Source organism: Ipomoea nil, unplaced genomic scaffold (genome assembly GCF_001879475.1).
Source record: "Ipomoea nil cultivar Tokyo-kokei standard unplaced genomic scaffold, Asagao_1.1 scaffold1334, whole genome shotgun sequence".
NCBI lineage: Eukaryota > Viridiplantae > Streptophyta > Magnoliopsida > Solanales > Convolvulaceae > Ipomoea > Ipomoea nil.
The window spans coordinates 1,225,055-1,248,502 of record NW_017617762.1 but is presented as its reverse complement, the minus strand read 5'-3'; the positions used below and the strand labels follow the sequence as shown (position 1 = coordinate 1,248,502).

Genomic DNA, 23,448 nt, shown 5'->3' with positions numbered 1-23,448 from the left:
AAAAAAGACTACTAGTTTCAGTCCCAAAAACATGTCTATCTTTACCATTTATTATTGAGATTGCTGCAGAGAAACAAGGCATGACAACTTGAAGAAATTGCAGATTCCCAGATTGTGAAACTTTACATCATCATCTCATTCTTTTACTAAATCTTCAGATCCATAAAGAATAGGAGGAATGGAATAAATATAAAAGTGAAAGAGGAAAAAGAACCCCATTTCTTGAATCAGAAACTTCTGCTGCTGCTCCTCACCTCCTCTTATCATCATCTTCGGTATCTATTATTCTCTGTTCTCCCTTTCGCGCATTCCCCAAACCATGAAAGCCGCCCATTTCTGTTTGGACGAACATGAGTCCCTTTGACCTGCACGCACACAAAATTTAACATGTTGCTAGCTAAGAAAGAAGTGATGAGATGAGATAATCCAGAAAGTATACCTTCCCCCTTCTTTGAGGTTTGGTGTGATTCCAACATAAAAAGCCACTGCAACCATATGCTCCTGATCCAGATTCATATCCCCTGTATTTGCAGTCAAACAGATATCAGCAATCAGAAAATTAAAAGGGGTGCCGGTCAGTTATGGGTAACCTAGGCTGGTTTACTTCTTTGTGGTCTTTTGCCAGCTTGGGCCAGAAGGCGGGTTTACCTACACCCGAAAGGGTTATGGGGTTTCTCTCGTCATCCAAAATTAAGGGGGGAAAGTTGAATCAAGAAAAACCATATATAAATAGAGAAATCTGATACTTACATGGTTTCTTTGCCAATATTGATTGCATAGCTGGTATCATGCAACAAACTTGGTGAAATGGGATAATCAACCATTTTATTATTTGGGTCTTTGGGATTGACCTTTTCATCACTCATCTTCAAATTCTTGAGCTCATCTTTCAGCTCATCTTGCCAATGCTGGGAGGATAGGTCAAGGGAAGCCATCGACTCTAATTGATTATCATGATAAATGCCATCTTGGGGTAACACCTGATTCCTCTCGGGTTTAAGGCGACTCAGTGAACCAGGAGTGCCTTTCTCCATTGCCTGTAACCAAGCAGTTTCGAGCCTCTGTTCATGGATGATCGATTCTATTCTCTGTACTGGAATTTCTGAAATTCGCTCTTTTGAACTGTTTATTTTAGCATTTCCATCCCGATCATTAAAGCTTCCACTCGATACATGCCGTGGCTCATGATGTGCATCCAGACCAGAATATTCCCCTAATGCGTTAGAGCAAATTGTTGTCTCCTTGTTTATGATGCTAGCTGTATCCATCTGCTTTGGACTCAAATCCTGTAAAGTAATTAGTTTTGTACTGCTCGCGGAGTTTTCCTCCTCCGGTAACAAAACAAGTCTAACATCTACATTTCTCCGTAAAACATTCTCAAACGAATTTGTGATACTGCTTAGGAACCGCTCTGCTCGGGTTTTTATTTCATTATCCCGAAATGCAATGTGAGCAACAAAAACACCTGTAAAATTGTTCAAAGATGAGTTATCCTATAAATAAATAAGGGTTCATTTGGAAATCAGGAAAATAACTAATTTCCCGAAAAACATTTTCTTTTTCAGTGTTTGGTTGCATTCTGGAAAATATAGGACCGAGTCTTTCTCTGTCCGTTTAACGGTCCAGGTCCACCCAACTAATCTCCAAAAACATTTTCTTTTCCCGTGTTTGGTTGCATTCTGAAAAATATAGGACCGGGTCTTTCTCTGTCCGTTTAACGGTCCAGGTCCACCCAACTAATCCCCGTTCACTCTGAGAGGCTGGGAGCTGGCCCAGGAGAATCATCACTTTTGAGAGTCAAATCCGGGTTATCCCGAAATTCTCCCCCACAAAGAAAACTCATTTAACATCTGAGCTACCACCCCGGGTTGGCAACCATGTTTTGAATGTTGGTGGAAAATGACTTACACCAAATTTTGGCGTAGTCATTTTCCGCAAAACTGCCTACATTTTCCCCAGTCAACGGAAAATGTTTTCCGTTGACTGGATTTTCCTACTGTATCCAAACAGTGAAAACTCGGAAAACATTTTCCAGAAGTCATTTTCAGGTTTCCAAACAGACCGACTCACTGTCAATTATCACTGTGGAAGCTATAGAAAGACCAAAAAAGACTCACCGTCAATTTCAGACATGGAGACGAGAGTTCCACACGTATGAAGCAGCTGCTTCAAAGTATTGGAATGACACTTTTCGATGCATCTAACCCAGATGTCGTCCAACATGTTTGTATTCACACTTCTAGGCATGGTCTTTCCAAGCTTAAGTTCATCCTGCGAGGCTAATGACTCTCCTGATATCAGTTTGCTTTGAGTGGTCTTCGCGTATCCTAGATCTTTACTTGACGAGATTCGATGACTGCCTTTTGCAAAGGACGAGGGAGAACCTAACTTAGAAGGTGCATACAAAGAATCCCCTTTCTGTTGTTTCCGGGAAACGACTTCTCTAAACGTACTAGTAGAAGGATCCTCCTCTGTTGCTTTGGAGCTTTGCCTTCGACTACTCCCGGAATGAGTTTGATCCGGGGAAGGAACAGAACCTAGCTGTAGCAGGGTTGCGGTGAACCAAGTAGAGCGTTCACTTGAAACCCTTAATTGTTTCTCTGCATCTGAAAGAAGCTTCAATGCATGCTTCAGTCTATCCACTTCCACCTCAGATACTGAAACATTCGTTATATTTGTTAGCATAGAATTTATGACGAGAAAGTTCAGAGCTCAACACTCTACAGATAGGATAAATACCACATTCTCAGTGAAAAATGAACCATTAACTAGAAGACAACTTCAAGTGCATTTAATACAAATTTGCAAAAAAGCCTCTAGCTAATTAAAAATGGTCCATAGTGCACTAGTGCATACAATCAATCATATACAGATAAACTTCTTGAAGGATGCCAAAATTATTTGATCCTAAAGTTTGTACCGTTTCTTCGGAGAGATGGTTTAAGTTGTGAGCTAAGCTAATATTGTGATTAAAACATACATTGTGTTTGAAGGTACACTCAGTGTTGCTAAAATCCCGCCTAGGCACCGATTAATCGATGCTTAGGCGCTAGCCGGCTGCCTAGCGTATCACCATAATCGATGGTCTAGGCAGCTGGCCGTCTATGCGGTCAACTAGGCCGCTTAAGCGTCGCTTAGGCTGCCTAGACGCTGACCGCCTAGGCCTCCTAGGCACCAACTAGGTCGCCTAGTCGGCCAATTAGTTATTGTTCCCTTCTTTTTTAAATGGGTTATTTCACTCAAAACGACATCATTTTGAGTGAAATAACCCTAAATTGTTCAAACTATACATGTTTGTTTCGGTTAATTTGTAATGTTATTTCTTCTAGCAACGGCAGAAGTGTGTGATATCATTGTTGCTAGAAAGCTAAACCCAGAAACGAACATGATTAGCAATCAGTTTGATGAGGAAAAGAAAGTCGAGTAAAGAATGTATTGACATGGAAACAGCACTTACAACTCTTTCCAACAAAGGATGAATCGGTGGGTTTTGCATCAATACTAGGGTGAGTTCCCGCAATGATATCCATGATGAGAGTGGCCAATTGCGACATCAAAACTATTGGATCAATGCCAGAATCCAATAATTCTCTCGCTCTTTTGACTGTTTCTGCTGTGTCCGATGACATGGCTAACTCCAAAAGTTCCAGTAGTTTTTCATCTGAAACTACCCCAACCTTTGGACAAAATGTACATAAGCGAATTAGCTTGACACATTCAACTTACAATCAATTAATCAAATGACTTCAAGCATAATTGTTACCAACATTTCGATTAAAAGTTGAGTATGATGTACTATAACAGCAAATATAATTGCAAAATAAAATACTGGCTATCCTTGGGGGCTATGTATGTTGAGCATATAACCGTTAATGTGCAATCCAACTATCAGACTTTTAGTTGAGATGGAACACATGCTTCAATTATGTACCAGTCTCACCATATTCTAAAATGAAAAAGAATGATAGAGAGACAGTATAAACGAAACATTCTATACTCACCAAGTCATTCACCAAAGAAGTAGTGATGCGTTTCCCCAACAAACTGAGTTGATCTAACATAGTTTCTGCATCTCGAAGTGATCCATCAGCATTTAAAGCTATCAACTCGAGCGCTTCTGGTTCCACGTCCAATTTCTCATCACCAACAATCTTCTTCAACCTGATCACTATATCGTTATCCCTAATTTTATTGAAGAGGTACTTCTGGCACCGAGACAATATGGCACGGGGCACATTGTCAAGATCGGTGGTAATAAATACAAAAACAACACGCGGGGGTGGTTCTTCAAGAAACTTCAAAAACGCCAACCAAGTCTTTGAGGGTAGCATGTGACACTCATCAATAACAAAAACCTTGTACCCTGAAGACGTTGATTGGTGAGCTACAGATAGACTCTTCAAAAGATACTTAACTTTATCGATTCCCTTCTTGTTGGTGCCATCGACTTCTCTAACATTCTTGCACTTTCCAGAAATAAAATCGGAACATTCCCTGCAAACACCACAGGGCTTAGTTTCTTCTGTTGCGAGGCAATTTAGAGCAGCAGCAAAAATCCTCGCGGTTGAAGTCTTGCCAGTCCCACGTGGACCTTGAAGAAGATAAACGGGGGCAATTCTCCCTCTCGAAATTGCATTCATTAGGGACTGGACAACTATAGTCTGACCAATCAACTCCTCGAAAAACGTAGGCCTATACTTCTGGCACAGGCTTCTGATATTTCCAGGGGAACCTTCCTCTTCTTCTTCTTCTTCCCCGTTAAATGCCACTAGCTCGAGCCCATCCTGACTTTTACAGCTTGTAGACCACCTCCTTCCATCCAACCGACTCAGCGCCTCCAAATCGAGTTCTCCAAAGTTTGTGGAGAGTTCATCATCACTAATTCCCGTTCCCATCGATGACCCTCCTGGACCATCATCGCCATTCGTTAGCAACGGAATGAGGCCTTGAGCAACAGCCCTCGAGCCATGTCTCCTCTTGGTGTAATCCAACGATGATCTGCGACGTCTTCTTTGATACACCGTTTGGCTTCCACAGAAAATGCTGCTCCCTTTCCTCCTCAACGTGTCTGAAAGCGAGGGTGAATAGCAACTCCCGTACCCTGCTCTATATTTTGGAGTTGACCTCCTGGAGGACCTGGACCAGCAATAAATCCCGCATCCATGCCTACCTGGCAAATCCAACTGATCCTCCACTTCATCATCGTCATCGCCATCATTGAAGGATTGGGTAGTGCCATCCCATGACCCTACGGTACTTGGATTCCTAACACCATATCTGTTATAAGAACTAGTCGACAAGGCAGGAGTACTGTATGTATATGAAGAATCCTCTCTTCTTCTTCTACTGTTTCTAAACTTAGAAGATGAATAAGCCCAGTTCTTACTCCTCAGCCTAGCAAGCAAAGGCGAGGCTGCAGAAAATCTCCTAAAATCCTCGGCATTAGAGTAATCCTCAGTATCTTCGGACTGATCTACCAAACTAGTAGAGTCATCCCCACCTAAACCTAAGCCTAAACCGGGCAAACCCTCCAAGACTCGTCGTGGAATCCTACTAGAAGCCATCTGTTGCTGCAACTTCTCACTGTTATGCCTCAAAATAGCCGTGGAAAAATTGGTTTTCTTTGATTTTTTCTTAATGTTTCGCCTAATGGATGGCATAAAATTGGCATCTTTACACTTTAAGATCATTGAAGCATACCTATCAACTGCATAGGTATCACTCTTGGAATCATTCCCACCATTTCGAGCATCGCTTAGGCTATCCTCTACGCTCTCCTCTGGGGTAGAAGACGACCCATTTCCATTCCCATTTCCATTTCCATTCCCATTTCCAAGACAATCCTCTCCATTACCCCCTCTTCTCCTTCTGCTCCTCTCACTCCCAGATTTTTGTGACCTCCAATTATGCAAAAACACCTTTTTCTCCTTTTCCTTTTCCTTCTCCTTCTCCTTGGCATTGCTGTTTGTATGGCTCTCTGGATTTCCATTTCTTTCGATCCGAAAAGTGGGTTCACCTTCTTGGCCCCCAATCACATTGAGAGCATCATCAACGTTATTATGATGGTGAAAGAAATGGTGTTTGGAGTTATAGTTTAGCATATCACCTGCAAGAGTGGATCTAGCAGAGCCGAGAGGGGACCTCCAGGAAGAGGTGGTTCCGGGATCTCTAAGCGCCTTAGCAGCTTTCTTGATTTGGGTCAATTCCCTCTTCAAATGCAAGTTGCTCGGATCAAAACTATTCCCCCCTCCCCCTCCACCGCCACCGCCACCACCTCCGCCGTAGCTGCGGCGGCGCATTTCTGAAGACATCGATTTTACTACTAAAAACACTTCAACACCCACTTCCGCTAAAAGGGTTCGCTTCGCTCATTTAAAACACCGCATTCGATTCAGAGAATCCAAGAAACATGGGCAAAAAGTAGAACTCAACAAATGTCAAACTAGAAACAGATCTGGCAAAAAAGCTCCCCAACTTTGTGAACCCAATAAATTTACCCTTACAATAGGGGGGTAGAGTAGGGTGAGGGGCCGCCGTAGTGGGTAATGATGCCAGAGAAGATGAAATCAAGAATGTACAGCTTGAGCTAGGTAGTAGAACATGGACTAGGGTTTTCAGAGTGAACTGAAGAAGCTTGTGAAAGAATAAGAATGGTGGATTGGTGGTGGTGCTTCAACAATGGCAGTATAGATACAGAACATTACAAGGATGAATAATTAAAGAAAAAATTTTAGAAAATCAAGAAAAATAAAATTATTTTCCCTCCAAACACACATGAAGAGGAATCTGTCTTCAATTTTTGAAGATTCTTGAAAATATATTTATATATATATTACTACTGTAAATATTTGTGGGCATTCTGTCAGGGATAACTTCTGTAAATATTTAAAGGCACCTATGCTACATTCTAATTGAAGTATGATTATTCATTTATGTATTTTTTGAATGCATTCATTTATGTATTTATTTAATACTATTTATATTTTCTCCTGTCATGCAAACAAATTTTCAAAAAATAATCAGTAAATAACTTTTTTTTGAAAGCTATCAGTAAATAACTTAAATAAATTACTGTATAAAAATGTGATATATGATTTGAAAAGAATTGCAATTCGGGGTGTGTACAATTCCGTAAAAATACAGTTAACCGATCGAATAAAAAAATTATTACTTATTTTTTAATCGAAATATTCAGTTCGATTAATAGTTAATGATTAATTGAGTTTGAAGCCGATAGCCAGAAGACTAATATCCGTTCCTATCGTCAGCACACTAAGTGGTAAGGGACTGGCCAAATAGTTTGCTCCCTCATGCTTAAGGGACGTGGTGTTGAACCACCACACCAACTATGTTTTAATTCATAAATCATATACTATTAGACTAGTTTTAAATTTTTTTATCATTTATATATACTGATGTAATGACTATTTTGTTGTGTGAAAATATAAATTAAAAATTTCTATTTATAAATTTTATAATTTTTTAAAATTGGACTAAAATATTTCAGTTAATCTTTAGTCGACCGATTAATATGAAAAAAGAAATTTCGTTTGATTAGTTCGGAAATAAGAATTTTAACTCGGTTAATGGTTACAACATTTTGCAAATTAATTAATTTTAGTTGGTTATTAACAAAATAAACACCCCTAATTGCAACTCAACTAATATTTGTCCTTCTGAATTAAAAATTCAACAATAATATATTTATTTATTTTTCAATATAATATCAATAGTATGGTATAAGATTAGATACCGATAGTATTCAATGTAATAAGAAATAATATACATGATTGTATACGATATGATATTATTAATTGATTGTAGAAAAATCTCAAGAATATAGTAATGACACACGTATATATTTCATATGCTAATTTGTAATTGTATGAATGAAGTGTGTAGCTATATCTCAATGCATGATTTAAATGAATAAGTTATACCAATAGATTTGAATGCATTGAGCAAATATCGTCTAAAACTCATAAAGACATCAAAATTTGAGGTTTTATTTATCTATTTACTTATTCATTGATGTAACAAATATTCAGACACTAGACTGCATGAGAGATTTTAGTATTCTTTCCAATATAGATCGAGTGAATGTGGTATTGTCTTCTCATGAAAGATAGATTGGTATTTGTGGGTGACGTGGTCGGAAGTATTCGAAGATATGAATAAGAAAAGGATATTAATTATTGATTTATGAAAAGTTTTAAGTGGAACTTTTTATTTACTAAACAAATGACTTTGAGACTTAACTAATGGTAATTAGTATAATTAACATTTTTAATGTTTATAAATAGTGAAAATTCAAAACAAATAATTAATTATTGAGAGTTTGGATAGATGTGGTTAAAGGCGTAGACATGCAGCCGGAGCGGGACAGTAGGGTCCGAACTTAGATGAAGAAACTGCATGAGACTCCAGTCAACTCATAATTATCCATAAAAAGAAAAAGAAATTCAAAGTATATTGAATCTATTCTCCTTTTATCTTTTTCTGTAGATAATCACGAACATTTATTATGTTCGAAAGTAAAAAATATTTAAGGATGAATGAAATTGAAATTGAGTTAATACTCAAAATCGTCCTCGACTATAGTGGTTTTTCTCATCGTCCTAAACGATTTTGGTGACCTAATATCGTCTCTGACTTTTGTGTTTCGCTCAATTTAGTCCAAGACTTTTGTATTTTTGCTCAATTTAGTCCAAGACTTTTGTATTTTTGCTCAATTTAGTCCCTCATTTGTTATTCTGTCCATTTGGTGTTAAATAAATAGATAATTCAGTAATTTTAATATTGGCATCTCTTTACTCATAGACATGTGAACTGCGAAATCCTTTTTTTTTTTTTTACGAATTACTCCCAGAATTACTCCTAAAACTGCGAATATAAAATTTGATTTGCAGGTCCGAGAGTAATTCTGGGTGTAATTCGTACAAGAAAGAGGAATTTCGCACTTCACAAGTTGAAAGTAAAGAGAGATCAATATTGACATTATTGAATTGTCCCTTTATTTAACACCAATTTGACGGAATAACAAATGGAGGACTAAATTGAGCGAAACACAAAAGTCTGGGACGATATTAGGTCACCAAAGTCGTTTAGGACGAAATTGAGAAAAACCAATATAGTCGAAGACGATTTTGGGTATTAACTCAATTGAAATTATATGAAAAGGAAATTAGTGAGAATATTGATTTTGTTGTTTTATTATTATGTTTGAATTGTAAGAGAATAATAAGTATAGTGACTAATATATTCCTATATAATAACTTGGAGTTGTGGTTGAGTGATAGTGACTCATCTATCATTAATTTAAGGTTAAGGGTTCAATTATTAGCTTTGGGTATGGAATAATCTTAAATTTTTAGGTCAACTGTCTCACCCAAAAAAGTGCTTACAATTCAGCGATGAGATTAGTCACTGTGTTCGACGGTGGAAACCTTGGGTACACCGTACACCAAAAAAAAAAAAAAAAGTCCCTACACAATAATAGAGTAAATATCACTTTTGGTCCCTTGACTATCATATGTGAAGCACTTTTGGTCCTTAACTATTGTTTTTTTTTTCAAATTAGGTGCATGACTTTCTAACTAGTATCACTTTTTGTCACCCGGTCTAATTTTCCGGCCACATATTACCGAAATTCCAACCGAAAAAATAATATGTTATAATTAGAAGGGCATTTTAGTCCTTTCAAATTTATTTCATTTTTTTTCTTCTTCTCGCTTTCTTCCTCAGCTCTCCGTTTAGTACACGTGAATTACTTCCTACCTTTTTCCTTGGTTTCTTTAATACTCAGTTTGCAGAACACAATACTTAATTTGACATTTTATTTCATTTCTTTTGTTACAGAAATCAAGGAAAAAGGTAGGAAGTAATTCACGTGTACTAAACAGAGAGATGAGGAAGAAAGCGGGAAGAGGAAAAAAAAATAAAAGAGAAAAATGAAATAAATTTAAAAGGACCAAAATACCCTTCTAATTATAACATATTATTTTTTCCGGTTGAAATTCGGGTAATATGTGGCCGGAAAATTAGACCGGAGGACCAAAAATTATACTAGTTAAAAAGTCATGCACCTAATTTGAAAAAAGTAATAGTCAATGACCAAAAGTGCTTCACCTATAATAGTCAAGTGACCAAAAGTGATATTACTAATAATAATAATAATAATAATAATAATAATAATAATAATAATAATAATAATAATAAGAAGGTAATTAAGAAAACTTTATGATGACATAATTATCCTACCAAAGGAGGAAAGATTTTTTTTTTTTCATGGAAAACAAAATACATATCTTGCCTGGCACCCCAGGCACCAACAATCAAAAGCTGGCTCTGATTACTAGCTAGCGACCCAACTAGACAAGATCAGACTCTCACAACCATATTGATGATGTTTCTTGTGGGGGTGTCCACATTGTTCTACACTCGCTCGTTCCTAGCAACTCACGCCCCTTCACAACGGCACAATCATGCGTCCCAAAGCAAAAATAACTAAATTTGCATTGATTCTCGCAACGAATTTGATTCTTGCTATCATTCTCATATCCAGACACTTCTATGAGGGAGATTATATAAAGTCATTGCATACTTAAGAGTATTGTAAATTTTTTCTATAATAAAATAAGATATTTCACATTGAATTGAGCCCAATTGTAATACCTCAACTCAACCAATACAGCCATACAAGGAAAAGTCATAATTGATACTTTTTACATTAGAATTGTTAATTAGTAAAAAGACACAAACTTTAACTAAATTTATTATATATAGTAACACGATTTACAAATAATTAATCATTTTCTTTTTTTACATAAATAATTACTCTACCAGTTAAAGGTTCACACTTAAGTACTCAATTTAAACTTGGTGTATTTTAGTTTTTTTTTTTTTTTTTTTTTTTTTTTTTTGGTTGTATATTCTTAAAAGATACATTATATTTAAACTTTTTTTTAGATTAACGAAGAAAATTCACAATTACTACTTAATCTATACATATAATTTTATTTACATATATAAATGACCAGGAAAACTTAATCATGCTAATTTCTTGAATCAAATTTTGTATAATAACTATATTTAATACGACTGTATGTATAATGGTACCCGAGTTGGACTTCTATTTAGAAGGTTGTGAGTATGAGCCTCAGTGGAGACGTTATTGACTCTTTGTGTTTCAGTAGGTTGAGAAAATATATGAACAAATGCTATATTGTAATAGAATCAGTAGCATTCAAAAAATAGGATTGTATGTATACAAAATAACTAATCCTATATAAATTAATCATATGAAACAATATTAAGCATCACATATTTGTTGTTTGTCTATAATATGAGTAATACATTGTATATGGCAATTTTGGTGCTTGCTTGTGAACATCAATTGAGACAATAGTGGGTTGAGTAATTGGTGAATATTTATTGAAGTAAAATAGAGTGGCCAACTTTTTGTTAAATCTTCCATCATGCACGTCCAAGGGATATGGGTGATTGAGAATGGTTGGGGAGAATTGGGGGATAATGTAAGAGTGATTAGGAAAGAGAATGTGGGAAGGGGAGAAAAAAAAAACAAAACAAAACAAAATTGATTTTTAAAGAAAAAAAAAAAACAAGGTCAGGCGCGCCTGCTGTGCAGCTTATTGTTTTTGATATTTCAGTTTTCTTGGGAAGAGAAATATTTTATCATTTGCAGGAGAAATAACTCAAGAATTAACCCCACCCCACATCTATAAATAACTCCACCCAAGTTATTTATTCTTACATTAACCACATATTATCCACTAGTGTGGATGCTCTTAGTGGGGTAGTCTAGATTATTTTTTTAATAGAGAATTTCACTTTTGGTCCTATTATTATTGGTATATTATTAATTGGATTTCACGAATTTAAAAATTGTCTATTTGACTCCACAACTATTCAATTTTTTACAATTTCAATTCTTCCGATTAAATTGTTAACGAAAAGTAACTAAAAAATTTTAATAGGTAAATTAAATGATGAGAACAATTAGTTTTTTTTTTTTTTTCTCTCTTCTCTTTCTTCTCCATTTCTTGCCCCGAAACTTGGGAAAGAAGCTGGTGAAGCATTCTGCAACTTCGACTCTACAAAAGACTGCAAATTACAACCAGCCACCTTTTTGCCTAGTAGTGCTTAGCTTGATCACCTTCCAGTTTATTAATTTTACGAAAGCTATTAGGGAAATGTGATAATGTTGGAAGTGTTGCAAAAATCCCACCTAGGCATCGATTAATCGCCGCCTAGGGGTTAGGCGTTGGTCGGCCGCCTACCGCATCACCATAATCGGTGGTCTAGGCGGCTGGCCGGCTAGGTGGCCGATTAGGCCGCCTAAGTGCCGCCTAGGCCGGCTAGGCGCTGACCGCCTAGGTCTTAGGCGCGGACTAGACCTGCTAGGCACCGACTTGGCTGCCTAAGCACCGACTAGGTCGCCTAGTTGGCCGATTATCTATTGGTCCCTTCTTTTTTTAATGGCTTATTTCACTCAAAACAACATTGTTTTGAGCAAAATAATCCTAAATTGTTCAAACTATAGATGTTTTTTAGGTTAATATTTAATATTTTAGTATGAACTATTAAAGTATTAAATAGTTTATAATTATTAAGTCTTTAAAAAATTTAAATAAATTTTTAAAAAATAAAAAATACATGGGCGCCTAGGCGCCGATTAATCCACGCCTAGGCGCTAGGCGCTCCCCGAGCGTCCGAGGAGCGTCTAGCGATTTTTTCAACCATGCCTTGGAACAGAAGAGAGGAATTGGGATGGTGCCGGTAAATAATGCAAATTATTATTATTGTTGTTGTTATTTATTATTATTATTATACAAAAGGCTAATATGCAATAATGCAAATTCAAAAGTGTACTTGCACTTCCATAAATATCTCACTATGGAACTTTTCAATTTTGAAATACTACTCGTACAAGCTAGCTGTCTAAGGTTTAATACTTCTTTCATGAACATGTATATAGTAGTAGACTAGTAGTAGCCTACTAGGTTCCATTTACTTGCCATTTATAGAGATCCCAATTTTAAATCTTTTTTTAATCGATTTTAATCTTGTCTGATTGATATTCCATACATTATTCCAAAGTTTCATCTCTATGACCAGTTGAGCTACCCATGCGGGCATTGATATTCCATACACGTGTTTGTGAGTGAATGAGTAAAGATGTAATATTCTAATTTTGAAAAAATGTTTTTTCCCCTCTAATATTTTTTCTCATAATATGATTCGTATTCATTAGATGTCCATTTTTTTTTTTGGTTGAGAATGACACTGCCCAAGTAGTGACATTTAATTTATTAGATGTACATAAATTAACTAATCTCACCATTATTTAAAATTAACATTTAATTACCAATTAAATAGTATTATATCATGAGGGATGAATTAGAAGGAAAAAATATGATGAGTACCTAGCATTACTATGTAAAGTTTTTTATTCAAGATGATAAACGATGCCATTTAATTATATATATATAAGGGATTAGGTGTATTTGAGGCTTCACGTGCGGTTATGCGGGTGGACGCACGTTAAGCATTAATCCGACGCACTTAAAGTACACAACACACGCACATTAAGCACACAAACCTCCCGCATGTTAAGCACAAGCCTCACGCATGTTAATCACAAAAATACACGCACCTTAAGTTTTAAAAAACAACTTACATTAAGTATACACTCACGCACATTAAGTACAAAACTCACGCACCTTAAGCACACGACTCACGCACATTAAGCATAAAACTTATGCACTTTAAAGTTTCAACGACAACTCGCATTAAGTACACACTCACACACATTAAGCACAAAACTCACGCACCTTAGGCACAATACTCACACACCTTAAGTACAAAACTCACGCACATTAACATTACACACTTACGCACATTAAGTACAAATCTCAGGCACATTAAGCACAAGACTCACACACATTAAGTACAAAAGTCACGCACATTAATCAAGCGCACAACCGTACAGGAAGCACTCAACCGCACTATATATATATATATATATATATATATAGAAGAGCGCTCATATGCGGCGGTGCGGTCAAATTCCAGAATACACCAACAGTGTTAACAATATGCACCAACAGTGTAATAAAAACACACCCCAATGAAATGTAATAAAACATCACAAAATACACCACAGACTCAAAAAAACACACCATATAACTCACCACCCCCAATGGTGTATTTCCGAACAGTGTATGGTGTTTTTACTCACACCTAATGGTGTGTGTTTGGTGATGCAGGGCTCTGTTTACTCTGTTTTGTGTGGTGTATTTCCTAACATTGATGATGCATATTTGGTGAACTATTGGTGTTGCCGCACCGTAAGAAATAACCGCACCGTAAGACATTGCCGCACCTGAACCCGCCTCTCTCTCTCTCTCTCTCTCTCTCTATATATATATATATATATATATATATATATATATATATATATATATATATATATATATATATATATATATATATATATATTTTGTTTGTTTCTACACTACCTAGATTATCATCAAGTTGTTTATTAAAGTCCATTGCACTAGAGTGATACTTGGTGTCTCAACAAATATTACTTTAATTTATTTTTAATACTCACTAATGCAACGAATTGATATTGGTAATTGGGGTTGGGAGCTCCACATATATCATTTTTTTTTTTTTAATTTCATTTGTTGGATGAAAGAATAGCAAAAATGTATGCATGATTGGTGGAATAGGACATAATAATGATAGCTTGGGGGTTAGAGGACATCATAGTGTGAAGAAGCTGAAAAATCAAAGAGTAGCAGAGAGCTAAGCTGGCCTGGACCTAGCAAGCTAAATCAAAACCACAGATTATTATCATTATTAAATGTATGCTTTTTGTGGAGAGAAATCATTCAACATTGTTGCGTTGATCATGCAAAAAAGGAACTAGAAGACAATATTATGAACAAAAATTAAAGCAAAAGTCTCATATTATATTGTTGAAAACAAAATTTAAATTATTGTATTGTAATAATTACATTAACAAGCTAGATTTTAAAGTCGGTATTTTAATATTAAAATATGATATTTCGGTGTAATATTAGCTAATTTAATCCATTTTAAATTATCGTCAATAATTTCATTGAATCTTTTTTTTTTTAATGAATCTAAAAGCTAATTCCAGTAAGATTTGATATTGTTGAGATTAGGTTAAAAAAAATATATTATTTCCCCTTTTAGATTTTACATTCTAATGCTCTAAAAATAATATTGTGTTCGTAAGGTGCTTTATTTGTGTGCTTAAAGTGCGTGATTTGTGTACTTAAGTTGCGTTATTTTTCTTCATAAGTTGCGTGATTTGTATGCTTAAGGTGCGTCAGTTGTTGAAACTTAAAGGTGTGCCATTTTTAAACTTTAGCAAGGCGTTTGGTTGGAGGAAATTTAAATTCTATTCCTACTTAATTCCCACCTAATTTCAAAGGCACTAAATTCCTTAGTTTGATTGAAAGGAATTGCAATTCCCTCATTTTCATGGAATTAGAATCTCATGATCCTCGCGGGATTTTAATTCCATGAATTTTAGGAAGAAAAAAAAGATAATCATAAGACAAAATTATCTCTCCCCTTTTTTAACTTAAAATTGATGCCGGAGCTTCCCTTCTAGATGATAGTCGCGTATTATTCTTCGATCAACAGAGAGAACGTCATTCCTGAGCAATAATCATTCTTGGTCTGGAAAAAAATTGTGGATCTTGAATGCAAGTTGAAACCTAAAATTCTACTTAATTTTAATTAACAAATTACCTTACCATTAATTATGTTGTTTTTCGAATGATTAAAAATAGATTAAAATGTAAGAAAGCAGAAGAGGAACACAACAATTGTTCACGCAGTTCAGAGCTAAACTCTTACGTCTGCGGGGCAGCTCACGTTAGCCCAATCCACTAGATGTTCACTAAGATTACAAGGGGTTTGAATACAAAAGGCCTCAGCCACATAAATCGACTTATTAATCGTCACAACTCACAACATATATTTCTGGAGAGGTACATGCATGCTGAAATTCATCTTCATGCTTCAACTACGCTGAACCAGCTCCAGGCAGACTGTCACGGTGAAACCACCACTTTAATACACATTAATAAATTGAAACACCATGTTTAATATATAGAGAGAGTCCTTCAAATTTAGCTTAGGAAATCCGTGAATAATGAGATAGAAAACCATCCCTTTTATACTTGAAAAGGTGGAACCGACTTCCTTAAAAAATGTTGACCAGAAATCCAATAACAAACGATAGCCACCCATTTAAATTCAGGCTGAAAACTAGTTCAGCACAACTAAATTCTGTTAGGGAATCATGCTAAGATGCGCTGACCCTGATTTAGATTGAATAAACTCCTGAGATAGAATGCTGAGATAAATTCAGATAGGGGTACGGTCCAATATTACATCAAATTAAAATCTAAATTTTGTCAAATAAATTAGCCAATTATATTAAGGTAGAATGTGTATCATTTGTACACTTACAAGGTCAACCTTAATTAAATATGTTTTCTCAAAACTCTCAAGTATTTAAATTTGATGTGTATATAGCGTGTGGTGTGTTTGTTTTATAATAGCGAATGAATTTATGCTATAGTGAATGACGTCTGAAATTGCACCGTGAATCTTGAAATAAAAAAGTAATGTATTTTTACTTGTTTTTAAGTTAAGCATCAGTTACGTTCATTAATTAAACTTAGTTAAACAAATATAAATAATGAAGACAGAAAGCATAAACGAAAGTAAAAACACAAAGAAATTGTTACGCAGTTCGGAACGCTTCTCCTTCGTCTGCGGGGCAACCCACGTCTGCCCAATCACTATAGATGTTCACCAAGGAGTATTACAAGAGGTAAGTACAAAACGATTACCAGCCGTTACTACCACAACACCTTCCTAACATCTACTCAGGATTGTACGTGCATGCCGTTACAAGCTTCAAGTGTTGATGTAGAACCAGGTTCAGACCCACCGTTCCAACAAGGTTCACACGATAAATCAATATAGAAACCAGTAGTGAAATTAGAAAATATCTTCTCAATATAAGAGCTTGGTAATTCGTCAACTTCAATTAGGAAATTGCCTCCTTTTATACTGATTCTCTTTCAACAAACTTTTCCCAAACACATGGTGTCCACTCACATGAGAAATACCATAGCCATAATAAAATATTAATTCCTTAGCAATATGTTTAACTGCCACACCACATTTTTTCTTCCTCAAATACTTCCAACGCCACAAATAATACCATGCAACCAATTAATTAGCAACACTAATTAATCAAGACCATTTATTAAAATCTTCAAATCTGAATTGCATTACGGACCAAGTGCTTGAAGACTTCCAGTTTATTTACCTTGCATAATATTCCTACCTTGTTTTTGATAGGAGATGGTCCATGGTTCATATGATAAATTCAAACTAAATTATGATTATTTTGACAATTAAATTAGCCAATAAGCAAGGGTTTTAATGTGTATCATTTATACACTAACAACGTCAGTTGTGTGTTTGTTAATTTTGATTATATTTTTTGGTGTTTGAATGTGCAAATGGGTCCAGAAATACTTGTCATTTAATAATAATAATAATAATAACCATAACGACAATGAGCATTTTGGACGTTATACTACTTATTCCCTCTCAATTCCCATATATACCAAACATTGAAATTGAAATTCCCAGTAATTTTATTCTTGCAAACCAAACACGGAAAAACTCTCACTTTATTACCACATTATTCTTTTTCCATGGAATTACAATTCCTTTCCACCTAATTCCTTCCCTCCAACCAAACGTCCAGTAAGTTCGTGGTTTATGTGTTCTTAAGGTGCGTCTTTTTTATTTAACCGCACGGAAAACTATACCCACACACGAATACACACACACACACACAGATATATATATATATATTATATATATATATATATATATATATATATATATATATATATATATATATATATATATATATATATATATATATATATATATATATATATATATATATATATATATATATATATATATATATATATATATATATATATATATATATATATATATATATATATATATATATATAGGGTGGTTTTCTGGTGCAAACCACTTCTTTTTGTGTGAACATGTGCACTCATCTGGCGCGTTGATTTTTTGTATCCGTCAACCCACGGTGAACGTCCAGCCCGCTACGGTACACCGGCACGCGTGTTAATTACTCTTGCAAATTTGTATTTCTGTTTATGTAGGAATACGACTCCAGTTATGAATGTTCCCCCTATATTTTCGATCACCACCCCGCTGACATATTGAACTCCGACTGTGCTGGTTACGTACATGGTGACGATGGAGATTCACGGCGATGCAACCCCGACGACTGGTGCGGCGGAGCATTATCCCACAGGTACCCCCCCCCCCCACCCCCTTCCATCTGTGTTGCTGTGTTCCGTTTGATCGCACTCCGTTAACTACAGTTAAACCCCTCCCTCCTTTCCTGTCAATTCTCTATATATACACCATTCTCTTTACTCTTTGACTCCCACTCCCACTACACATCTCTGATTGGTTTAAATTCCAAAGTTTATCAATGGCTTCAATGGCTTCGTTAAGTATTCCCGTAATTTTTTATTTGCCCCATGCACTTAATGATGGTTTAACGTTACCAGCCCCCTGTGATTAATTTATATGGGTTTCATTCACTGTTTAGAACTATAGCAAACCCAAGCAAAGTTTGGCATTGAATATTAATGGTTAAAGAAACAATGTTCCATACTAAGGTGTTGTGGTGACAATGTAATTGGTAATATGCATTTGTTGTTAATTGAATGTAACTGGGATCTATCATTTAAATGTTATTATTGTTGGGAACTATCATTCAAGTAGTTCCGTATTATGGATTTTTGTTCCCACATGCAGATTATAATTACCTAGGTTCTGCTTGCCTAACATGATATTCACCAGCCTACAATGATAACAAAGTTTGGAGGAAAAGATGATAATCTGGACTGTTTTTAAGTTTGTATTTATGTTGTTATTCAGATTATATAGTAATGTAATTAATCGAATGCTATAATTAATGTGTTGGTGCGACTATTACAGGCTCAATTGATGGTGATTCAAGTACTAGGGATGTAACTCACTACACGCCGGGCCCTACCACCGGCCTGAAACAACACTGGAAGCCCACCGTAGACACTAAAATCATACCTGTACTCGGGCAACGTTTTAAATCACTATCTGAAGGGATTGAATTCTACAAGAACTACGGACGTGTTGGTGGTTTTGACATTAGGCACAACAGTGTTAAGCGAGATCGGACCGGGGCAGTTATTCGGCGTTCTTTAGTTTGTAGCAGGCAAGGAGCGAAAGGAGGTGGTAGGAGGGTACCCACCGTAGTCGTCAATGTTACTAGTAGTAGCAATAAGCAACGCCGAAGAAGGGTTTCTAATAGAATCGGGTGCAATGCCAAGCTTGGGTTGAAGAAAAATAGTACTGGGGAGTTTGTGGTAACTAAATTTGTCGAGGACCACACTCATAGTCTGTGCTCTGAGGGTGCTAAATTATTTATGCGGGGTAACAGGAAACTTAATGTAGCCCAACAAGCATTTTTAGCCAACTGTTTTAAAGCTAATGTGGGCGCTTCTACAGGGATGAGGTTATGTAGGGAAGTAGCGGGTTCATTTGAGAACGTTGGTGCAACGTATGTGGAGTTTCATAATTTTAAACGAGACTTGCAAGCGTATGTGGATGAAGTTGATGGTGAGTTGATTATCGAAAGGTTCAAAACCAAGCGTGAAGTCTGTGACAGCTTCTTTTACAATTACCATCTCGACGAAGAAAACCGACTTGCACGACTCTTTTGGGCCGACCCTATTAGTAGGCGGAGTTTTTCCTGTTACGGTGACGTGATTTCGTTTGATGCCACGTACAGAACGAACATGTGTGTAGCAGATTACATTTTAAATGCATAGTACTGGATTGCACTCTTGTTTATACTACCCATACTAAATTACAATCTGCATACCAATACATGGTTAAACCCCATATTGATGATAGAACTTTCCGTATTTACTTGTTTGCATTGCCCTGTCATTGCAGGTACAACTTGGTGTTCGTACCATTTACTGGAGTAGACAACCACAAACGATGCATCACTCTTGCTGCGGGGCTGCTCAATAAAGAAGACGTGGAATCGTATAGTTGGCTATTAGAAAGATTCATTCATGCAATGGGAAATGTCCCCCTATGTGTTGTCACCGATCAGGACCCCGCTATGAAGATTGCTATAAGACAGGTTTTACCCGGGTGCCGTCACCGTTATTGCATGTGGCACATTATGACGAAGGTTGGTGAAAAATTCGGGCCTGAGTTATCAAACAATGAGGTATTCCGCAAGAGTTTGAATGATATTGTGTGGAACGAAACAACCTCCACCGGTGACTTCGAAGTGCAATGGCAACTGCTAATGGAGAAATACAACTTATCTGATCATCGTTGGTTCCAGAGCTTGTATGCAGATAGGGATCATTGGATTCCTGCTTTTTTTATAGATTCTCCCTTGAGTGGGTTGGTTCGCACCACATCTCGGTCCGAAGCACAAAACAATGTTTATGGGAAATTCACACGCCTCCATTCTAGTTTGGTAGAGTTCTACATGCAGTTCGAAAGCGTTCTTGAAACACAACGTCACAATCAAGCTAAACTGGATGCACAGTGCGAGGGGTCCTTGCCCGATTTTAAGACTCCCTTGGCATTAGAGCGGCACGCCGCAGATTTGTTCACACTATCTATTTTTTACACTTTGCAGGAAGAGATTGAAGCTGCCTTCTTTTATTGCGAAATTGTGGGCATCCGTGAGGATGGGGGGAACATTTATTACACCATCAAAGGGGATGGCACCACTACGTACACTGTAAAGCACGAGCCGGGCGGGTCCAGTACTATTTGCAGCTGCAAGATGTTCCAACGCTTGGGGCTAATTTGCAGACATATGTTCATGGTGTTCAAGGGTTCACATTTACAGCAATTACCATCCCAGTATGTTGTGGATCGTTGGCGCAAACACCTAGGATGCAATGCTTGCAGAGGGCAGCATGTTGATGGTGTCCCTCCAAAATCAGGTGCCACAGAACTGTGGTCTGAGATAAACACGTGTGTCGGGATGGTAGGTGAGAGCACGGTGCGCCAAGCTCGGATGGTGCAGGTATTGAAAGAGTTGAGAGATGAATTCGCGAGCGACTGCGAGATCATCGGGGCAGCAAAGAGCAATAGGGCCACGATCGAGGCATTCTGTGGAGTCCAGCCACCACCATGTATAACCATTAAACCCCCGGCACAGGCAAAAAACAAAGGGAGTGGAAAACGTATTAAGAGCAACCGGGAGATAGCCATAGAGAACAGTGTCAAAGTCGGGCGAAAGTGTGGGGTGTGCGGTGAATACGCCCGTCATAATGCTCGTAGTTGTCCTTCCAAGCAAAGGGTAGTTTAGTTGAATTTTAATTTGATGTATTCCATAGCATAAGATAATTTACTCTTAGTATGTGCAATACTGCCATGTTGCTTTTGTTGCACTCTGTAAATGATTTCAATAGTTTGTCTATACTGATATTATGCTCTATTGCGCACACGAATTGAGTCTATCCCAGATATGTTATTTCCATTCACATGGTAATTCTTTGACACATGCACAGTGTATTATTCACTACGGAAATAAAATAGTCATGGACAGAAATTTGACATGCAGAACTATGTACCACTGGTTAGTTTAGTATATATGCAGAACTATGTTGGTTCAATAAATTAATTTAATTGCTTTTTCTGACTCCAGTGCACTAAGAACCTACTGTAATGAAAATATGCAAATCATAACGAATGGTTAATATTAACAAAGTTTGGCACCTGTGCATGCAATTCATAAGTAGCAATCTATTTAATAATTAAAATGGGCATAACTAAATACCATCCACAAAGCAGTAGCTAACAGGTTCCCAAATCTAAATGCACTAGCTCTGCACTAAAAACTTTTAAAATTACTATTGCCAAGGTTAAATTGCTAGCCGCGATCAATGTTGGAGTTGAGCCGCCCTTTGGACATCATATTGGCCGATGCGAGTGGCAATATTCCCCTTGTTCTCATTTTCCTCACTCAACAAGATGTTGTGCAGGTAGCGTTTCCGTAAATCGAGAAGCTGTTGGCTGTTCCCTTTCTGCAACCCACAGTCCCAGTTCCTGCACCTCTGACCGGTGTATGACTCCATATGCCGCATCGTAAAAACCGCGGAGTCTTGGGTGAACATGGTGGATCTCCATGGCATCTGCATCCGCTTTGGTTTCATGCTTGCTAGCCGAAATGCACGGAGCGTTTGAGATTTGCTATCCAAGTATACGCTTAGTAAGTCTATCTGCAACAAAGGGATTTGGTTAGTGAATATTATTTATCAATTACCACACCCCATGAGACCATCCTAAGGCATTGGGGTAAACACCAATAAATGTTAGTACCACAGACACATACCAACTCCGCCGGAGCACTACCATACATTTCTTTGTTCGTTTTGTTAGCAGATGAGCTGTCAATAATATCAAACCTAGAATGCTCAAAACTTATGCTCATCATGTAGTACCGGCCCTTGTGCAAAATGGGGAAAATAAACTGCACCATAGACATATGTGTGCATTAGTTATGTACCATCCCGTAGTATAAAGTGTGGCGGAGTATTATATCAAAGTGTAAAAACGGTTACCATATCTATAGTCGCTGTCCCTTCATGGTGTGTAGTATTCAGTTCCTCATCTAGCCGCTTGTTGAACCACGTTATCCTCTCATCCTGGTTGGAGGAAATGCTCACGACGGTTCCAATCTGCACGCACTTCTGTTTAATAGTGGGAGTTTATGGTGGGGTCATGCAGTTGGGTTTTAGATACTCACCGTGGCCCTGGTTGAGAAATAGATTCGAGAAGGTCGCCCGTCCCTCCGGTGTTTTTCCCTAGAATTAAGAACGCTACACCATGCATCAACTACATTCTTTGCCACATGTGTCCTTTCCATTAAAGTTCTGAAATCTGACCATCTGGCTTTTCGCTTGTCATGCTGGAACAGCACCTCATTGCTAAAATGAGAAACAAAAATGATGATGTCAAAGAGAAAGCAGTATAGTGTTTTTAAATTAGGCTCAGTGGTCCATCAACACACCCATATCACATCTATTAACCACACATCTTAACCAGTATAATGGGGTCCTTTTTTCCCCCCTCAGTCTAAATGCACCAATCACTTCCTTAAACCCATTTCGAAATGCCAGTGGCTGGCCAAACCTGCACAACACCTATACCAGCAAAAGTTAAATCACTTTAATCATAGAAAAGAAGTTCCCTTTTCCCTCTACTTGCAAGTTCAAT

The 23,448-nt window shown here is 37.0% G+C and overlaps 2 protein-coding genes across 3 annotated transcripts; one reads left to right on the top strand and one right to left on the bottom strand.

Moving 5' to 3' along the window:
* Nucleotides 1-15: 15 nt before the first annotated feature.
* Nucleotides 16-6,856, bottom strand: LOC109185614 (protein STICHEL). Of its 2 annotated transcripts, XM_019335562.1 has the most exons (7): nt 5,855-6,856; nt 4,002-5,821; nt 3,458-3,677; nt 2,118-2,657; nt 751-1,465; nt 440-521; nt 16-365 (listed from the first exon to the last, which is right to left on the bottom strand). In XM_019335562.1, exons 1-7 carry the CDS (start codon nt 6,309-6,311, stop codon nt 267-269), a joined length of 3,933 nt encoding a protein of 1,310 aa, XP_019191107.1. In that variant the 5' UTR covers nt 6,312-6,856; the 3' UTR covers nt 16-266. The 2 variants fall into 2 exon arrangements, with proteins under 2 accessions (XP_019191107.1, XP_019191106.1); XM_019335561.1 differs by having other exon boundaries at nt 4,002-6,855.
* Nucleotides 6,857-18,396: 11,540 nt separating this feature from the next.
* On the top strand, nt 18,397-21,538 carry LOC109185564 (protein FAR1-RELATED SEQUENCE 5-like). Its single transcript, XM_019335504.1, has 3 exons — nt 18,397-18,454; nt 19,150-19,828; nt 20,149-21,538. The coding sequence occupies exons 1-3, from the start codon at nt 18,397-18,399 to the stop codon at nt 21,536-21,538; spliced, it is 2,127 nt and encodes a 708-aa protein (XP_019191049.1).
* The last annotated feature ends 1,910 nt before the right edge of the window (nt 21,539-23,448 follow it).